This window comes from Ahaetulla prasina, chromosome 3 (genome assembly GCF_028640845.1).
Source record: "Ahaetulla prasina isolate Xishuangbanna chromosome 3, ASM2864084v1, whole genome shotgun sequence".
Classification (NCBI taxonomy): Eukaryota; Metazoa; Chordata; class Lepidosauria; order Squamata; family Colubridae; genus Ahaetulla; species Ahaetulla prasina.
Genome location: NC_080541.1, coordinates 182548309 through 182567796, shown reverse-complemented (window position 1 = coordinate 182567796; position 19488 = coordinate 182548309). Strand labels below are relative to the sequence as shown.

The 19488-nt window shown below is 39.2% G+C and overlaps 3 protein-coding genes and 1 long non-coding RNA gene across 7 annotated transcripts in view; 2 read left to right on the top strand and 2 right to left on the bottom strand.

The window, feature by feature from the left end:
• Window positions 1–2809, top strand: part of IP6K3 (inositol hexakisphosphate kinase 3) — a 37515-nt gene extending 34706 nt beyond the window's left edge. The window contains exon 5 of one of the 2 annotated variants that reach the window (XM_058176052.1): window positions 18–2809. In XM_058176052.1, coding sequence (XP_058032035.1) covers window positions 18–464 — 447 coding nt within the window. In that variant the 3' untranslated portion in view covers window positions 465–2809. The remainder of the gene's footprint in view (window positions 1–17) is intronic. The other variant, XM_058176051.1, reaches the window with a different exon arrangement.
• Window positions 1–7305, bottom strand: part of LOC131194740 (uncharacterized) — a 30880-nt gene extending 23575 nt beyond the window's left edge. For both annotated transcript variants that reach the window (XR_009154291.1, XR_009154292.1), the window contains exons 1-2: window positions 7192–7305; window positions 6503–6559 (exon numbers count right to left, since the gene is read on the bottom strand). This is a non-coding gene — a long non-coding RNA (uncharacterized LOC131194740). The remainder of the gene's footprint in view (window positions 1–6502; window positions 6560–7191) is intronic.
• On the top strand, window positions 7218–13246 carry LOC131194733 (ubiquinol-cytochrome-c reductase complex assembly factor 2). 2 transcript variants are annotated; one of them, XM_058176091.1, is made up of 4 exons: window positions 7218–7438; window positions 8710–8784; window positions 9948–10017; window positions 12849–13246. In XM_058176091.1, the coding sequence occupies exons 1-4, from the start codon at window positions 7301–7303 to the stop codon at window positions 12941–12943; spliced, it is 378 nt and encodes a 125-aa protein (XP_058032074.1). In that variant the 5' UTR covers window positions 7218–7300; the 3' UTR covers window positions 12944–13246. The 2 variants fall into 2 exon arrangements, with proteins under 2 accessions (XP_058032074.1, XP_058032073.1); XM_058176090.1 differs by lacking the exons at window positions 7218–7438; window positions 8710–8784; window positions 9948–10017 and adding an exon at window positions 10024–11539.
• Window positions 13247–14059: 813 nt separating this feature from the next.
• Window positions 14060–19488, bottom strand: part of ITPR3 (inositol 1,4,5-trisphosphate receptor type 3) — a 144444-nt gene continuing 139015 nt past the window's right edge. Inside the window, exons 54-56 of the mRNA XM_058176682.1 lie at window positions 17478–17638; window positions 15975–16136; window positions 14060–15364 (exon numbers count right to left, since the gene is read on the bottom strand). Coding sequence (XP_058032665.1) covers window positions 15296–15364; window positions 15975–16136; window positions 17478–17638 — 392 coding nt within the window. The 3' untranslated portion in view covers window positions 14060–15295. The remainder of the gene's footprint in view (window positions 15365–15974; window positions 16137–17477; window positions 17639–19488) is intronic.

Sequence of the window (19488 nt, the reverse complement as noted above, 5' to 3'; positions counted from 1 at the left end):
ATTGTTTTTAATTCAAGGTTTACCAGGCAGATACCATCCAATATATTTGCAAGGATAAGTACTACGGACGAAAACTTTCACCAGATGGCTTCAAGCAAGCCCTTTGCCAGTTCCTTCACAATGGGAATCATTTTAGAACAGACCTTGTGGAACCAATTTTGTTTCAGCTGAATACTCTGCTATCTGTCATCAAAAACCAAAATTCTTACCGGTTCTTCTCTAGCTCACTTCTCATAAACTATGAGGGACTGGAGAAAACAATGCCTTCAGACAATGACCCTCAGGGACACTATCAAAACATAGTCTGCTCTGCTTCACATGGAAATAGCCATCCTAAAGTTGATGTTCGCATGATAGACTTTGCTCACACAACTTACAAAGACTCAAGATATGAGGGACCAGATCATGGTTATATTTTTGGTCTAGAAAACTTAATTAAAATTTTCCAGAGTATGGGAGAATGACAATTACAGAATTAAAAACATGATTTGAAATAGTAGAACCTGTACTTCGGGCTATAACAGTAGGAAGCCGTCCAGCTACTACAGCAATAAAAAGGGCAGTTTGTTAAGGAAAGCTCAAATGATACTATATGCCACTATGGATTGAGCAGAAGTCCTCATAATTGTGAACCATTGGACAATTTTCTTTTCTAATTTTACTGTTGCCTATTCATGTCATTTGTGAAAAAGAATACTTGAAAAGAATTTAAAGAGTTAAGGACTTTTTTTAATGAAAAGCCATTCAGTTTTGCAGGGCAAGCAAGGACCAAGCATCTATGAAACTCATGAAAAGAGCTATGAAGATAGGCTGGCAGGTCCTTAAAACAATTCAGCTTAATTCATCCAATTTGATGGGTTAAGAAGGACAATCACATTTGAACAAGCTTAGCTACTAAACAGCAGTACTTTAAAAACTTTAAATTAACTCCTTGTTCCTTTGTATTCCATGCTAGTGTCTATGCCAAAGTATTTTCCAAAGAGTAAGTACAATTAGAGCCACAATCAAAAGCAGAAGGTACGAGATATTCTCAGAGAAATAATGGAAGATATTGATGGAAGAATAAGAAGAGACTTGTTACAAAGAGGGTGCAAAATCTGGAAAGAGCAGTTATGGAGGGATTCATACCTTGATACTTCAGGTCAGAGTTACACTGCAGAGGTGTTAAGACAATCTTGAAACATGGGTGTACTGATATCATTATGGGCCCAATAATCCTCTAGATATTTTATATCAACATTTCTATGCATGTATGTATTTTTCTTGCATGTGGGTAACCATTACAACAAACTTCACAAAATGTTTACAGGAGTTTGGAGTATATTACTGGTAAATAAAGAACACTATTCCCATGTCATATGGAAAATCCGCTGAGTGTTGTAAATACAAAATACAGATGTAGAAATATGCAGGCAAGATGGAATGTGAAACTGTAAATAAAGTGTATGGGTCTTAAAACGTATTGACCGTGTCTATATTTCCTAATGCTATTTCTCACAGATCTGTCAATATTTACATAATTGCTGTAAAATCGTGTTTTCCTAGTTTAAATAGCAGACCTCCGGGGAAATCTTTTTGCTATCTAGAATATATTTCTTTAATGTGGCCTGTGAGTAACCACAAATTGTGTGACAGGGAGATTAAATCATCAGGCCAAGTACATATTCCACTTAGCCTGCTGCCCAGCTTCAGGAAATTGCTAGAAATTATTCACAGTGTTGAATACTGTTAATATGAAACTTACATCGCAAAATCCAAAGCAATTCCACATAGACAGTCATAGGCTCTAGGTGCAAAAGGATTTGTCTTCATTTGAGCTGCCTGTCAAACTCTTGCTGTGTCAAATATTTATAAAATAATAATTTGACATTAAGAAAGCAATTTATGCATATGTTCATTTTCTGCAACAATCTAGATTATAACTGTTATAACTACTAATGCAGACTATAAGATATTGAGTTAGTTCTTCTGAATTAAGCATATTGATATATATTTGATGAACATCCTTCAACATTTAAGGGAATGTATAAATAAAAGTTGCAATTGTATCCTACTTCCAGGGAGGATGCCATATAAAGTTCAGTGGGACTTATTACAGCACAGAATTGTAGATAACTGTGCTATAAAACATCACGGCTGTAAAAGCTTAACTTTACAGCAAGTTCCTCTAAGCAATTTTAGGGAAATGGCATTAAACTCCTCTTTTTGTCTGAGTAAATATGCATAGAATGGAACAACCCCGTTATATCCTAAATTTCCTGGGTCAATTCAATGAGTATTATAACCAGATAAATGCTTACATTTTATTGTATAAGCATTGAATAAAAATATTGCAGTTCTAAAATTACTTCCAGCAAATCTTTCCTTCCTCTTAATTTGGGTCTTTCAGAGTTACTGGTCAAGTCTGATGACTGAGGAATTATACTAGAGAATATAGTGCCCTGAAATTATGATGTACCCTATGAAAAAGCATCTGCCTAACTATATATCAAGCATCTGCCAGCGATGTCACCACAAATAAAATGACATAAATGGTGTTATGCATCTGCCTCCTGCTCCCAGCAATAAGAAGTTTCCGGGATGCCCACACCTATGAAGGATTCTGTTCCTTTGTAAATACATCACTGGGAGCAAGCGGAGATGGAACTAACACAGATGGTATGGAGATGGAATTAACACTCCCACAAATTCTGAATTTCCTTCGGATTTCCTTTGGATTTCTCACAATTCTCCAATTTTGCTCATTTTTAGCACCAATCCACATATATCGCTGTCCTTTCCTCAGCTTAGCCCACTCTGCCCCACTAAAGATGAGACATCCATTGAAGCAATTTGGCAGCAGAACAATACTTTTTTTGTTGTTGTTCTCCAGGAAAATAAATTTGCACATATTTTAAGGAGAAAAGTAGCCCTCCATTCACCAACCTGGAAAAGAGCTGATGTAATTCCCATTTTCAAAAAAGGGAAAAAAATAGATCCAGAAAACTACAGACCTATCAGCCTGACCTCAATACCAGGGAAGATTCTGGAAAAGATAATCAAGCAACGAATCAGCGAACACCTACCCTTTTATAAGACATCCCGTGATAATAATCCCAATCGGGTTTTTGAGCACATGGCAATAAGGCCAATCACTTATTTCAGGGTTCAAAAAAATATAAGACAGGGAAACACAGTAGAAGCAAACAAAGCAATAACCAAAAGCCAAACATGGGTTTGACAGACATGGGCTTGTCAAAAACAGATCATGCTAGACTAATCTTATTGTATTCTTTGACAAAGTGACAAAATTAGTGGACCAGAGAAATGCTGTGAATATAATTTATTTACACTTCAGTAAGGCATTTGATAAAGTAGACCATAATCTACTACTGGATAAAATAGAAAAATGTGGATTAGACAGCATCACCACCAGATGGATTTATTACTGGATGACCAACTGCACTCAATGTGTAGTCCTCAATGGAACTGCATCTACATGGAGGGAAGTATACAGTGGGGCACCCCAAGAATCTATTTTAGGCCCAGTACTCTTCAACATCTTCATCAATGATTTGGACGAGGGGGTAGATGGGGAACTCATCAAATTTGCAGACGACACCAAGCTACCAGGATTAGCCAACACTCCGGAAGATAGACTTAAGATACAGAAGGATCTTGACAGACTTGAACATTGGGCGCCTTCTAACAAAATGAAATTCAATGGCGAAAAATGCACAGATACAGTATATGTGGTACTTCACTCAATAGTAGTAACTGTGAGAGGGATCTTGGAGTCCTAGTGGACAACCATTTAAATGAGCCAGGAGTGTGCAGCAGCTGCCAAAAAACACAGTTCTAGGCTGCATAAACAGAGGGATAGAATCAAGATCACGTGAAGTGTTAATACCATTTTATAATGCATTGGTAAGGCTACACTTGGAATACTGCAACCAGTTTTGTTCGCCACGATATAAAAAAGATGTAGAGACTCTAGAAAGAATGCAGAGAAGAGCAACAAAGATGATTAGGAGACTGGAGGCTAAAACATATGAAGAACGCTGCAGGAACTGAGTATGTCTAGCTTAATGAAAAGAAGAACTAGGCATCACATGATAGCAGTGTTTCACTATCTCAGGGACTGCCACAAAGAAGACGGAGTCAAGCTATTCTCCAATGCACCTGAGGGCAGAACCAGAAGCAATGGGTGGAAACTAATCAAGGAGAGAAGCAACCTAGAACCAAGGAGAAATTTCCTGACAGAACAATTAATTAATGGAACAACTTGCCTCCAGAAGTTGTGAATGCTCCAACACTGGAAGTTTTTAAGAAGATATTAGATAATCATTTGTCTGAAGTGGTTAGGGTTTTTTGCCTAAGCAGGTGGTTGGACTAGAAGACTTCCATAGTCCCTTCCAACTCTATTATTCTGTTTTCTGTTTGTGCTGTTCAGCTATGCTATTCTTGCCTTTATCTTATATCATATTAGACTGTTTCTGACATCTGTACCTTGGTACTGTCTAATGTGGTAGACCCTTGCTTTTGTGGATCTGGTGCTTAGTGCCTATTCTTATGCTGCTACGATCAGTGCTTCAGTGCTGTGTTTTAATCCAGCCCTTTCTAGCCACAGGTAGAATTCCCCGGTATCTACTACTTAGCTATGTCAATGGTACATCCCATGCAGGATCTTGTCTTGCCATGGTACTTTCTCTGCTTGGTCTTCCTCCTTTGTCTGCTGCTGCCTCAGGTATTCTCTCAACAGCTCATCTTTGATTACCATATTACTGATGTGCTCCTGGATGTTCTGGGTTTCACCCATAATAGTGGCTTTGACCGTCACTACACCCTGCTTCCCCTCTTTCCAGATGTGCACAGTCTCTGGGTGTTGGGACTTGGGGTACAATTTGAAGAGCTTCAAGTTTTCACATTGGCGGAGCATACATATTGATGGGATGGATCTTGTTCTTCCCATTGAGCTTGCTCTTCAGGGCCTCTCTTAACTTTTGGTGATACTTGGATGTTTCTGTCTCTTGATTGTGGTTCCCACATGACTATAGAATACCCAGGTATTTGTAGTCGGCCTATATGTCTACTATGTGGCTTGCTAGTAATTCCACCCCATCAGTCTTCCCTCTTTTGACTACCATACAATCGCATTTCTCCAGTCTGAATGACACCACAGTGTCCTCACTGTAGATCTGTGTCAGATGAATCAGCGAGTTAATGTCTTGTTCACTGTTCTTGAAGAATATAGATCTCATGTTTTCAAGGCTTCCAAAGAGTATTTGGTTTTTTGTTTTTTTTCTCAAAGGCTACATAGTTTGCATTTTAATATTTTTCCTGTTCTTAAAAATAAAAATAGGGGAAACTTTGAAGAACTGAGTTTGTGAAGATTACCATAATGTCATGTGTTGGTGAAGTATTTGATGGTTATAGAAAGCCAGGGGCTGCAGCTGCTTTTTTATTATATTTACTGGGAGTGAATGTTCAGTGAGATGCACAGATGGGAAATGATGTTTATTGTAAGGGTATCGTTAAAAAAAATTAAGCCCCTAAGTTAATTACAAAACCCTGACCTACCAAACACTTGATTACATTGCCAAAGATACATTATTGATTCAACCACCAGCACACTAGTTTTGCTGATACAATAAGGCTCTCAGCAAAAGTGCTCATTGGAGGCGGAAGTGATGAAATGTACATGGAATAGAATGGAAATTCTGCCCCTGACATTCTGGGGCCGTGAATGTCTGCCTAAAGTGAATGACGATTTATTTATCTATCTATCACATTTTGAAACTGCTCCTCTCCCTTACAGAGGGGCTCTGGCCAATGTACAATAAAATATTAAAACAGAAAAATTGTATATAAAAGTTAAAATTTAAAAACAGGCTAGGATGATTAAAAACAATGTTATAGGTCAATTAAAAGGAAAGGGGGGGGGCTTTCAGAGTGCTAACCAGCCCCATGGCTGCATGCCATATCATCACACAAGGGCAAGAGAGCATAGTTTGCGCTGTGACAATAGGACACAGGTGTCACAGTTCTGGTTTTATTGTACTTTGCTCTGGACACTTGTCTCTTAGCCTATATTTGCAATGCCATTTGCATTGGCAAATCTATTCTTTAAATGCTTAATACAGGGAGTTCTCGACTTACAACAGTTCACTTATTTACCGCTCAAAATTACAACAGCACTGAAAAAGTTACTTATAAACGTTTTTCACACTTATGACCATTGCAGTATCCCCATGGTCACGTGATCAAAATTCAAACACTTTGGCAATTGACTCATATTTATGATGGTCAGTGTCCTGAGTTCACGTGATCAAGTTTTGCGACCTCCTGACAAGCAAAGTCAATGGGGAAGCCAGATTCACTAAACAACTGACTAACTTAAATGACTGCAATGATTCACTTAACTGTGGCAAAAAAAGTCATCAAGTAGCAAAACTCACTTAACAAATATCTCATTTAACAACAGAAATTTTGGGTTCAATTGTGGTCGTAAGTTGAAGATTACCTGTAACAAGTCCTCGGTTACAGCAGTGTTTCTGAACTTCAAGATGGCTGGAGAATTCTGGGAATAGAAATAGAAATAGAAATAGAAATTGAATTGAATTGAATTGAATTGAATTTTTGATTGGCCAAGTGTGATTGGACACATAAGGAATTTGTCTTGGTGCATATGCTCTCAGTGTACATATAAGGAAAGATATCTTCATCAAGGTACAACACTTACAACACTTAATGATAGTCATAGGGTACAAATAAGCAATCAGGAAACTATAAATATCAATAATAAGGATACAAGCAACAAAGTTACAGTCATACAGCCATAAGTGGAAGGAGTCTGCATATTTATTTGTTTGTTTGTTTGTTAATTTATTTATTTATTTTGTCAATCATATATAAGATAACAGGTAAAAGTATAAACATAATTTGGATACATGAAAAGAGTAAGAAAAAGGAATATTAGGACAGGGACGGTAGGCACGCAGGTGCACTTATACACGCCCCTTAAAAGTCGCTGAAGTTCAGAAACACCGCTCAAAGCCATTGGCCCAAGTACAATCAATGCAATCCCTAGTGAATTTCTGATTTCATCGCTTAATGTCTCACTTTCTCCCGTAACTCTACAACTGTGATCCTGGTGATTAAAACTACATATCGGCCACCTCCCTTTGCGCAGGCGCAATCTTCTGTTCTTACGTAATAGACCCCGTCCGCCAGCTTCGTGGGCCAAAACGGAGTGACGTAGTCAGCCCGGCCTAGGCCATGTGAGGTGGGCGCCAATAGCGCTGGGTAAACGTCCGCCAAGATGGCGTCGGCGCGGTACCGGCGCTTCTTGAAGCTCTGCGAGGAGTGGCCCGTGGAGGAGACCAAGCGCGGCCGTGATTTGGGAGTCGTGGTGCGGCAGAAAGTGATGCAGGCTTTCCGTGAGGGAGAGAATACTCAGGTGGGACCCAGGTTGGGCCCTGGCATCAGGGGCCTTGCGCAATAAGGGGCTGAGGTAGGCGATTGGCCGCGCCAAGGTCGTTTACTTTGCGGCTATAAAGCCTCTTCGTCCCGGGCCAGAGCGAGGAAGGGGCTGTGCTGTGGCGCTGTTAAATGCGGAACCGGGGCTGCGGCAGGCTGTGAAAAGTTCAGAAGTTGCTCCTTTTTTCCGCCGGCCGTCTTACAGGTTTATGAAGTGGGGGGGGGGGATCAAGCGATTCAGAGTCAGGCAGGCACGCGTGTTGCTGGCTCGAAGGGAAGCCTCTGCGTGACTTTCAGTCCTGGGATCTGGACTGGGACCTGTGGATCGCCAGTTTGTACGGTGCTTCAAGACTCTTTTTTTTTTCTTTTTAGACTTCATAGAAGCATTTTCTCATGAGTAGAAATAGCACTTTAGACTTATATACCGCTTCACAGTACTTTATAGTAGGGGTCTCCAACCTTGGCAGCTTTAAGCCTGGAGGACTTCAACTCCCAGAATGCCCCAGCCAGCTTTGTTGGCTGGGGAATTCTGGGAGTTGAAGTCCTCCAGGCTTAAAGTTGCCACGGTTGGAGACCCCTGCTTTATAGCCCTGTCTAAGCGGTTTACAGAGTCAGCATATTGCCCACAACAATCTGGATGGAAGAGGGTGTCGTCGTCCCCCTTCCCCCCCCCAATAAAGCCAAAACACATGTAAATGTTGCGAAATGTTCTCCTTGCCCAGAGGCAGGGAGGATTGTATCCATTGTCCTGAGAACTGCTAGCACCTCGGTAGGATGGAGAGGCGGCATCTTGGCATCGTGATTTTGCAAAATGTATCACTCTGTGTCACGTTTTAGAGCCAAAATAGGTGATGAAATGAAGGGACCTGGATCCAGCGCTTGTGAGATTGTAGGTGTTGGTATTATCTACCGTGGATAATGCTAGATCTCCATATCCCACTGATTTATTTATTTATTTTTGGTCTTAGGTTCATTATGTGGGCATATTTTAGGGCTGTTTACTCAATCACATGTGTACTTCCTGTGGATTACGATATTTACTTTGATTTGTAGAAGATTGATAAAAGGATGGAATTCACACAAGATTCATGTTAAATCTATTTTAGGAAGCTTTTTCATTTGATAACTGAATAGGTATGGCTGTTAAAATTGAAATACCTTCCAAACATTAAGAACATATAATCTGTTTTAATTATTGTTGCGAAATATGTAAGTTTTTAATTCCTTTTTTACTACCATCTATTCTTGCAGATTGCCGACCCAGTGACTTGCGATGAAATTTTTGAAAGTTTAGCCAAAATTCATAGTAACTATTATAGAAATAAGGTGAGTTCTGCCATTGTGGTAAATATGATTATGTAGTGACTGCTCTCTTTATAATTTTCTAATAGGCATACTGTTTAGGTCCGTTCATTATCTTAGTTCAGGAAAAAGATCACCTGGCGGCCATCTCCAGGAGAGCCTTTTACCAGATTCGCCTGGTTCGCCAGTTGCGCCCCTTTCTGGACCGGGATGCCTTATGCACGGTCACTCATGCTCTCGTCACTTCTCGTCTGGATTATTGCAATGCTCTCTACATGGGGCTACCCCTGAAGTGCACTCGGAGACTCCAGTTAGTCCAGAATGCAGCTGCGCGGGTGATTGAGGGAGCTCCACGTTGCTCCCGGGTAACACCACTCCTGCGCAGTCTGCACTGGCTACCTGTGCTCTTTCGGGTGCGCTTCAAGGTTCTGGTTACCACCTTTAAAGCGCTCCATGGCTTAGGGCCTGGGTACTTACGGGACCACCTGCCTCCCACCGACCCGTACGCTCTCACAGAGAGGGTCTTCTCAGGGTGCCGTCCGCCAAGCAATGTCGGCTGGCGGCCCCCAGGGGACGGGCCTTCTCTGTTGGAGCACCTACCCTCTGGAACGAACTTCCCCCCGGTTTGCGCCAACTATCTGACCTTCGGACCTTTCGCCATGAATTAAAAACTTATTTATTTATCCAAGCGGGACTGGCTTGATTTTTAAATTTTCAAATTTTTAATTTTTAGTAATTTAATATGGGGTATTTTAGTCTGGGTCAATTTGACGGTTTTAATTTGGCCATTATTGAATATGTATTTTAATTGATATTTTAATTTTGTATATTTGTTTTAACCTTGGCTGTACACCGCCCTGAGTCCTTCAGGAGAAGGGCGGTATAAAAATTTAAATAAATAAATAAATAAAAAGACAATCCCATTCTTCTAAAATTTTGTGTAAGAAAGAAGAAAAGAAGAAAAAATAAATAAAATTTTGTATAATCTTTGAAAATAAGTGTAACATGTGCATTTATATACCCAAAAAAGCACAAAGTCTGTTCATTACCATAACAATACTGTAGTACCTAGCAAATGTATTTCATTTCTTGCCATTTATTTCATTACCTTGTCAAAAGCACTTTTCTTTATCAGAGAAGGAGAAGTGTATATTTATATGTCTGGGTTTTTTTACTTTTTGGAATAGTATCCACGTCTGAGAGATACAAACTTCTCTGGAGTGCCAGTGGAGGAATGCAAGTTGGTCCTTGCAACAGGTATTTAAACTGTTGTAACTGCTTGGAGTCTACAGGGACAACAGCATTTATTGGCATAAATTTAGTGTTTTTTGTACACTGTATATTATGTGCAGTTTTTGTGCCCTTTTTTCTTTCTTTCTCTGAGCTCTTACACAAGAATTTGCCACTAACACTTACTTTCTTGTCAACAGCTTTGCTATGAATTCAAATATATTCTAAAAACACTTGTAAAGGACTGGTTCAGTGCCCCTCATTGAGATTTGTATCTTAGTGGCTGTAAGTTGCATGTTGGTGTAAAGTGATACACAATAATCCATTTTTAATCCAAAGAAGCTATGAACGATTTAAAGAGTAGATATGTCAAGCGTTTTTTTTTTAAAGCATGAATCATTCTACATAAGAATGTAATCTTCTAGGCTACTTTAGGTTTAATGGAGCATGCCATTTTCCATAGCCCCAACTGCCATTTTCACATTTCTTCCATTTAAAGTCACATGATTCTTGGAATTTAGTGGATATGATATAATATCATTCCATATCACTCTTTCAATATTTCACTGCTGTATTTGAGAAGTCCAAAGAAAGAAATGGATGTACAGGTAGCCCTCAGCTTACAACCACAATTGGGACCAGAATTTCCATTGATAAGCAAAGGGGTTAAGTGAGTCATACCTTATTTCATTATCTTTTTGCCATGATTGCTAACCAAATCCCTGCAGTGAATGACCCAGTTGTAAAGCAAATCCGGCTTCCCCTGTTGATTTTGCTTGTCAGAAACTGACTGAGAAGATTGCAAAATGGTGCTCACATGACCCCAGGATGCTGCAACGGTCATAAATACATGGCAGTTGCCAATCACCTGAATTTTGATTTAACGGTTATAGTGCAAGGACTGATAGTAAATCACTTTTATCAGGGCCGTTATACCTTCAAATAGTCCTTGAACGGTTGTAAGTCAAGGACTACCTTCATGTGGTGCTGAGGATCAGCCAAAAACTAAAATGTAATATAAGAATTGTAACAGGAATTCCATATCCTTTGTCCACTTGCTTTCTTCTTTGGGTCAAAAAGATATGCCAGACTAATCTTATCGCATTCTTTGACAAAATGACAAAATTAGTAGACCAGAGAAATGCTGTCAATATAATTTACTTGGACTTCAGTAAAGCATTTGATAAAGTAGACCATAACCTACTACTAGATAAAGTAGAAAAATGTGGGTTAGACAGCACCACCACCAGATGGATTCGTAACTGGCTGACCAACCGCACTCAACGTGTAGTCCTCAACGGAACTACATCCACATGGAGGGAAGTATGCAGTGGAGTACCCCAAGGCTCTGTTTTAGGCCCAGTACTCTTCAACATCTTCATCAATGACTTGGACGAGGGGATAGATGGGGAACTCATCAAATTTGCAGATGACACCAAGCTGGCAGGAATAGCCAACACTCCAGAAGATAGGCTCAAGTTACAGAAAGATCTTGACAGACTTGAACATTGGGCGCTATCTAACAAAATGAAATTCAACAGTGAAAAAAGTAAGGTTCTACATTTAGGCCAAAAAAACAAAATGCACCAGTACCGTATATGTGGTACCTTGCTCAATAGTAGTACCTGTGAGAGGGATCTTGGAGTCCTAGTGGATAACCATTTAGATATGAGCCAGCAGTGTGCAGCAGCTGTTAAAAAAGCCAACACAGTTCTGGGCTGCATAAACAGGGATAGAATCAAGATCACGTGAAGTGTTAGTACCATTTTATAATGCCTTGGTAAGGCCACACTTGGAATATTGCATCCAGTTTTGTTCGCCACGATGTAAAAAAGATGTTGACACTCTAGAAAAAGTGCAGAGAAGAGCAACAAAGATGATTATGGGACTGGAGGATAAAACATATGAAGAACGGTTGCAGGAACTGGGTATGTCTAGTTTAACAAAAAGAAGGACTAGGGGAGACATGATAGCTGTGTTCCAATATCTCAGGGGCTGCCACAAAGAAGAGGGAGTCGGGCTGTTCTCCAAAGCACCTGAGGGTAGAACAAGAAGCAATGGGTGGAAACTGATCAAAGAAAGAAGCAACTTAGAACTAAGGAGAAATTTCCTGACAGTTAGAACAATTAATAAGTGGAACGACTTGCCTTCAGAAGTTGTGAATGCTCCAACACTGGAAATTTTTAAGAAAATGTTGGATAACCATCTGACTGAGATGGTGTAGGGTTTCCTGCCTGGGCAGAGGGTTGGACTAGAAGGCCTCCAAGGTCCCTTCCAACTCTGATGTTACGTTATGTTATATGAGGAATAAATCTAAATGTATAATGCCTCCTCTATATAGGCTACACTATATAGAAGCTAAGGCTAAAAGCTATTATCATTTAATAATTTAATAATCATGTAATTATTTAATTTTTGTATATGTTTATACCCTCAATAGCATGCATTTAAAATGTCTTTGGAGTGGCATGGAGCGAAATTGCAGGTTTTTGTTCAGTACATATAGAAAATGTTACTTTTTCCTGGCTGTAGAATTGCTACATTGAATAAAGAAAACATATTGCCTGAGACAACAAAGCAGAAATTTAGATGGAAACTAATACTTTGCATTTTAGGGTTTTGAAGGTGTAGCTTAAAACAGAATTATTGCTTGTGATTGTGAGTGAATTCAGCTGTATGGATTGCAAAGGCATATGGATTAGGGAGGTAAAATCTCTTGTGACTTCCAGTTGCATACTGGAAAAAGTACATTAGTCATCTATATTTTATAAAGCACTCTTAAAATAGTAGGCAGAAATATAAAACTTATTTTTTAGGAAGTATTCTGTCTTAATTTATTCAACTACTACTGTTTGCAGAACAACTGAAGCAACTGGAAGAAGGAAAGCTTGGAAAATTGAAAAGGTTACGTGAAAAATTCTCTGCCAAGCGTCACAAAGAAGATTCCAAATAATAACTCAGTCTTTAACTGGTTTTGTAAAGCACTGTTTTTGCCTGTACAGCTAAACCTCCTTGTTACCAGCAAAGGACAATTGAAAGCTATTCTGGAATGGGATAAACTAGCTCCATTTGACTACATGGTTTCTGAAGACTTAGGAAGTCCATCTGAAGAACAGAAAATGATATAGTTATATGCTGTGGGTGTTTACCTATCTGCACTAGTGAATGTCATCTTGCAACTGATGTGTTGGAGCCTAACAGAACTGTAGTTCATGTCAAAACAAAAAAAAATATCTAACATTGGGATTCTGTGAAAGAGATGTGTCGTTTCTTACTGTTAATTAGTTTGTGTGTTGTTTACTGGAAAGGCAGCACCTATTCGGGGACGGGTGTTGGAAGAAGCTTATATGTTGTGTAGAATTGAATATTGAGAGGACAAATTTCTATTCTGTGACTGCTGCTTGTGAAATCAATGAGATAGTAGAGAAGTTCCATATACATAGGAAAACATTCCATCCCAAATGTTTTTTTGCTGCAGTGTAGATAAAGTCTATTCTCAGTGGCCAGGAAATAACAGCAAAGACCAGTGGAACATGTTAGCATCCTAAGAAAATAGCATGCTTGCCAAAATATGTATCAGCATATATACAGATCTTGTGGTTCCCAAGTCACCATGGCCATGGTTCCATAAAATCAGGAAGAGAGGCGTCCATGGGGGGAAAACATTTATAGCCTATACATCAGGGATCCTCAGGCCGCAGCCCACTACCAGGCCTTGAGCCATTTGGAACCGGGCTGCGGAAGAGGGCACAAGCCCATCACTACTTGCATGAGCAGCAGGAAAGTGTGTGTGTGAATGCGATTTGCAGAGTGGCGGGCACTATGCCTATTGCTCAAGCAAATGGAGCTACACGCATACGTGCTTGCCCACCTCTCACACAGAACCATCCACCCCACCCCATCCACAAAGCCAGAAAGGTTGGGGAACTGCTATGCATTGAGCAGATTAGAATAAATGACTTCTATACTAGACTTTAAAACTTCCAACTTTGGCCTTGGGTGACTTAGTTATTTAGAAAATTAGTCAAGATTTGTCATTTTATGAAATTACCAACATTATCAAGAAGGCTGCTGATTCATCTGCTTTCCATTTATTATACTGATTTTGTGTTTTAAATTTCAGAAGATTCACATATTAACATTTTAAACTGTGTTTGAGAAACAAACCAGATGAAGATAAATTACAAAGCTGGGTTTATGATTAGTAAAATCTTTTCTTACTAAATCTGCACAGCAGTCTGTATATTTGAAGAACATTTTGCTTTGGTCCAAATGTGAGTGAAACCAACTCACTCCTTGATTGTTTGTAGCCTCCCCCATAGACTAGTGCTAATGGAACAAGTGGCCACACAATATACACAACTATTCTCTGTCTTACATTTGGCAGCAGCTAGCAGAAGTAGATTTTACAGGGGGCTTTTTTAATATAAATGTTCTAAATTCATAGGAGCAAATTATTCTGTCAAGGAACTTTTAAGTTTATATTTCAGAACTTTTATACTTGTGGCCTTGCTCTTTTTTTCCCTCCCATTTTTTCTGCAGCTTCATTCCCTCACTGATGTAGACTAATTATAACTGATATTTCTGACACCTCTGACAGTTAAAACATTTCCCCACAAACTCGTAGTGCCTGGAAGCAGGATGAATTCTAAAAATATTTTATACTATTGAGTGAACAAGGCACAAACTGCACATTCGTACTGCAGCATGAATGTGCAATATTTCATTAATGTCCAGTCTTGTCAATTGAAGAAAACAAAAGCTATTTCATGAATTATATGATTGCTTGAACTATTAACTTAATAGAATATCTTCTTGCAATTTCTTCTTAGTTGTGATGTGATTCTAGACACAAAATGTTGGTATCTTCAAAAGGTTTACATGAAACATTTGCAAAGAAATCCTTATATGGTGACTTTCCATATATCTTTGAATAAGTTAAAAAGGTAGCAAGCTACTACTCGCTGACAACTGTCAATTCTATTTGCACCTGGCTACATAGCCATCCAAATGTAGTGCATGAAGGAAAACGAGAAGGAACAGTTATACAGTTCAAAGGTATGGCAAATCGAATGCATATGAAGAAACAATTAGTCATAGATTCAGTTTCTTGCTGAATTAAATGCCTTCAATCAGTCCTGCTTGAGATAAAAGGAACTGCTGAGGTTTTACGAACTGTCGCAGCCTGGACCAATGTTCCTTGTCGATAAAAACTTTGCAAGGAACTTAGTACCAATACCTCTTCAGGAAGTGCATACATATCTATATACTACAGTTTCTGTTTGAAGACTTGGATTCCAGGGTCTCAGTGATTCACTGGGTTCTGGACATCCACAAAACCCATTCGTTGCCTCCGCTTTCTTTGCTCTGTCATCTGAAATTTGCAGTTAAAAAAAGGAACATTAAAACATGGTTCTTAAATTTTCTAATTAAGGATTCACAATATCTATAGTTCTTGAACTATAAATGACTTCCGATAGTTTGCAATAACATCTGTTTCACATCTCAACCTTTTCTTGGGTATTCCTCCATACAAGTTATTGGTATAAATAAATATCCTCAGGAAACTTTTATAATGCATTGCAGCTATATTTTGTATTAGAGGGTAATCTATTCCAAATACAATTAATTTTTAAAAAAATCAGTAGATGATTTCCATCAAAGGCAAGCCCTATGCTGATTACAAACTTAATTGGACATTTGGTGCAAGTAAATGGAAAGCATAATTTGACACCTAGCATTGAGAGGAAGCTTGCTGTTTTGTGAATAGTATATTGTACTTCTGACATCATAGCTGAGGATTTCTCAGAAAACCGAATGCACGTTCTACATTTTTCTGAAATCGGTATGTCATTTTTTTTAGTGAGACACATTTCTGTCCTTCAAAATATGTAACTTGATACTTGTTTATCCAAGCCCTTTCTAAAATTTAGAAATATATAATGCAGTAAAAAGAAGAAAAAAATATTAGATGTTTTGACTACCTGCTCCTTCAACTCGTTCAGCTGTGAAGTGAGATGAGATACCAACTTCATGGTGCAATTCAGTTTATCCTGAAGACATCGGATCTCATTTTGTTCTCCTTCACCTTCATTACTGACCAGGGACATGGCTCGCATCCGAGGGAACCAATCCAAGTTCTTGTTCTGCAACAATTATTTTTTAAAAAACCAGTAATTTAAACAGTTTAGAATTGTTAGAAAGAAAACATACAGTAAGACAGTGAAAATAAGAGTAAGATCTTCCTAGATAGAAGTAAAATTTGCTTGACCTAAAATAAAAAATCTCTTTTAATATGCCTGAAGAAGTGAAAATACTATAAGTGCCAGATGAGTCTTTCTGGATTGGTATTTCTATTAATAATGCCTTATCTTTTGGAGCTACTGACTCACTTGATGAATGGGTGGAAGGTACCTAGCAGAAATCTGAAAAGATAATTAGAAGATAAATATCAGAGAACCTCCTTCTTTACGGCAACATAATTCCAAATCTTTGGAAATTTTGGCGATCAAAATAAACATTTTGAAATGTGGAAATATACTGGTAACTAGTGTAAATATATATATACATATTCAAGTAATTGCAAGAACAATGGGATATAAACAGTTATCACTGCGTTCCTTCTTTCCAGGAACAGTCATAGATCTATATGAAACATACCTGATTAGCAAAGTATTGATAGAATATTTGTATCTTATTTGATTAGCAAACGTTGTGAACCACCCAAAACGTTACTGCTTGTGGCAAGGATGAGTCTAATATCACTTTCATATATATTAGGTGAAATTATTTTTCTTCCACAAGAGCATAAACATTCATTCAAATATTTCAATTTATCTTTTCTGATTTGATTCATTTATAAATTTGGGGTGATTCAACCTATATTCTGATTGCCAAAGTAATTAGTGAAAACATGAATTATATAAATTCCATGAAAAGAACAAATAGTCTGCCTGCATGTTTCAGAATCTTTCCAAATAAAAGTGGAGCTGCAGCAATATGATGGCTCAATATCACAAATCCACCAAGAATCCATGGTTCAATAAGACTGCCTAGTCTCCTCATCTCGGCAAAGGTCATGCCACAGGACAACCAGGCAAATCCCTGTTCCAAAACTAATCCTAAAATTGGATTGATATGCCTCCACAAAGGAAACACTGGTATGGCTGCCACCGCCACCACCCTTCTCATGTCAACAGCAGAAGAGAAAGTTAATGCAAATAGCCAGAAATTAAAAGCAATCACTCCTCTTTAGTCACAAACATTTAGGTTCTTAGCTTTGACCTTTTAAATAATTTTTAAAAAGATAAATCCCCATCTGTTAAAAAAAATTAGAAAATATTGTGTAAAGTGTGGTGTGAATTTCACAATGGACAGCATCAATAGAACAGTGAGCAGAATTTCTTTTATGAAAATCAGGCAGACTTTTCAAAGAGAATAACAAACTTGATTATAACTTCATGTATACGAAGTTATACAATGCATACCTTGATCATTTGTGCCACATAGCTTTCAGGCCCTGTGTAGTCTGTCTTATTCTTCACTCTCACCAGTACTATGAAGTACAGGTAATTCCACATATTGTGTTCAAATTTAATGTGCTCTTCAAAGGATACCGTTTTGTTGTCAAACTTGTCCCTTTCAAGCCCTATAGAGAAAGTGAAAGCAAATGTAATATTACTTAGAAACTCCATTTCTTTTTTTTTTTTTATTCAAAAAGTTTTTATTAGTCAAAAAAGGTTTATACAAATACATATCAGGTATGGTAAATTTTCATTTTTCTTATCTAAAATAAGAATTTTACTCAAATTTTTTAACACATACAACAGCCATAAGGCAAGCAGGTGACACGAAGTAGCTAAGTTTGCAAATTTTAAATACGTAATAAAGAAGAGTCAAGAATAAACAGAATATCGTACAAAAGAGAATAAGGAAAACCAACACAAATATCTTTATCACTTCCTAGTTTTGGATCTCAGAACTCTGGGTTCAGCCTGACCCAACTCCAGGGCCGCAACAGCGGCAGCCGCTTCAGCCCCATGATCTATAACCTCCACTTCTTCAATTCCTGGGTCATCTGATTCCAGGAAGGCTTTGTGTTCCTCCACATAGGCCGTAGCCTCCAATTGTACTGATTTTTTCGTAATGCCCTCCCGGAAAATCATCAATCCCTCTGGCATCAGCCATCTGAAGCCCACTCCTTCTGGTACAATTTGCTTGACAAAAATAATATTTCTTTCTTTTTCACGTACCTGTCTGGGAATCTGCCTCAGAATGGCTATCTCCTGCCCCTGTAAATCAGTGCCCCACTCCTATGTTTTCTAAGAATTTCATCTCTCGTCTCTCTTCTCACAAATTTGACATGAACCTCTCTGGGAACTGCATGCGTGCGTGCATATTGCGAATTAACTCTATAAACTCGATCCACATCCCAATTCATGAAATCAACACCTCTCCCAAGAAATTCTCCCAACAATTTAGTCACAACATCTCTCAAGTCTTCTTGGTCCACTTCTTCCAAATTTTGAAACCTAAGGAAATAAGACATTTTATCCATCTGTAGTCCAAGCACAGCATTGCCTGTCGTCTCCTCTCTTTCTGCACTGCCCATCTCACCCTCAAACCTTCCACTTTCTGCTTGTTTTCTGCTGAAACTTGTTGAGTATCCTTTAAATCCTTTTGGATAGTCACAATTTCTGCTCTTATTTCATCAATTTCTTGTCCATATTAGATAACTTTTCCAAAATTCTCTCCATCTCTCCAGCAGTTGGTCTCTGACCTTTTGCCATTAAGGAAAAAAATACAAAATCCTCAGGCAGGCACAGTATCCTTGTAATTTCCTCCGGATCCACCAGGGGCACTCACAGGAGCAACGAGTCCAGAGTACAGTTAGTCAACCAGGAAGCGAAGGAAGTGATGTCATCAAAATTCTCATAGTGAAGGCGGAAGCTGGACGCCACCACTGTTCCCCAGAAGGAGGGGGCCTCAAACCTTCCCTCCTAAATTTCTCCATCACCTCTTCTCCAGAGCTCCACAAAACCGGTAATCTTCTTATTTTAAGTTCTCCTCTCTCCAGAATAACTCGTGCTCCTTCCAACCGCAGGGGAGAAAACCCCGCACTCCGGGCACTCCTCACGTTACGATATTCCTTCCTTCTCCTCCTCAATTCTTCTCCGTGCCCTGTTCACCACCAGGCTGCTGCAGTTATAAATCCAATGCCCGGTGTCACGCACAGCGCAAGCGGCGACCAAAATAATGGCGCGGCCTGTGGCCTCCGAACCCCGCCGAGCCTAGGACGCGCCAGCATCGGTCCCCACAGTCCTGTATGTCGGCTGGGAGACCCCTGGCGAGCCGTCCGTGCGGCAGGTGTCCTTTTCGGAACACCTGGCCCCTAAGGGCCTCGGCGGCGGCCGGATTCGGGCGCTGGAGGCAGGAGAAGCCTTCCAGACGTCCGTTGCCGCTGGATACCGGAAGTCGTCTCAGAAACTCCATTTCTTA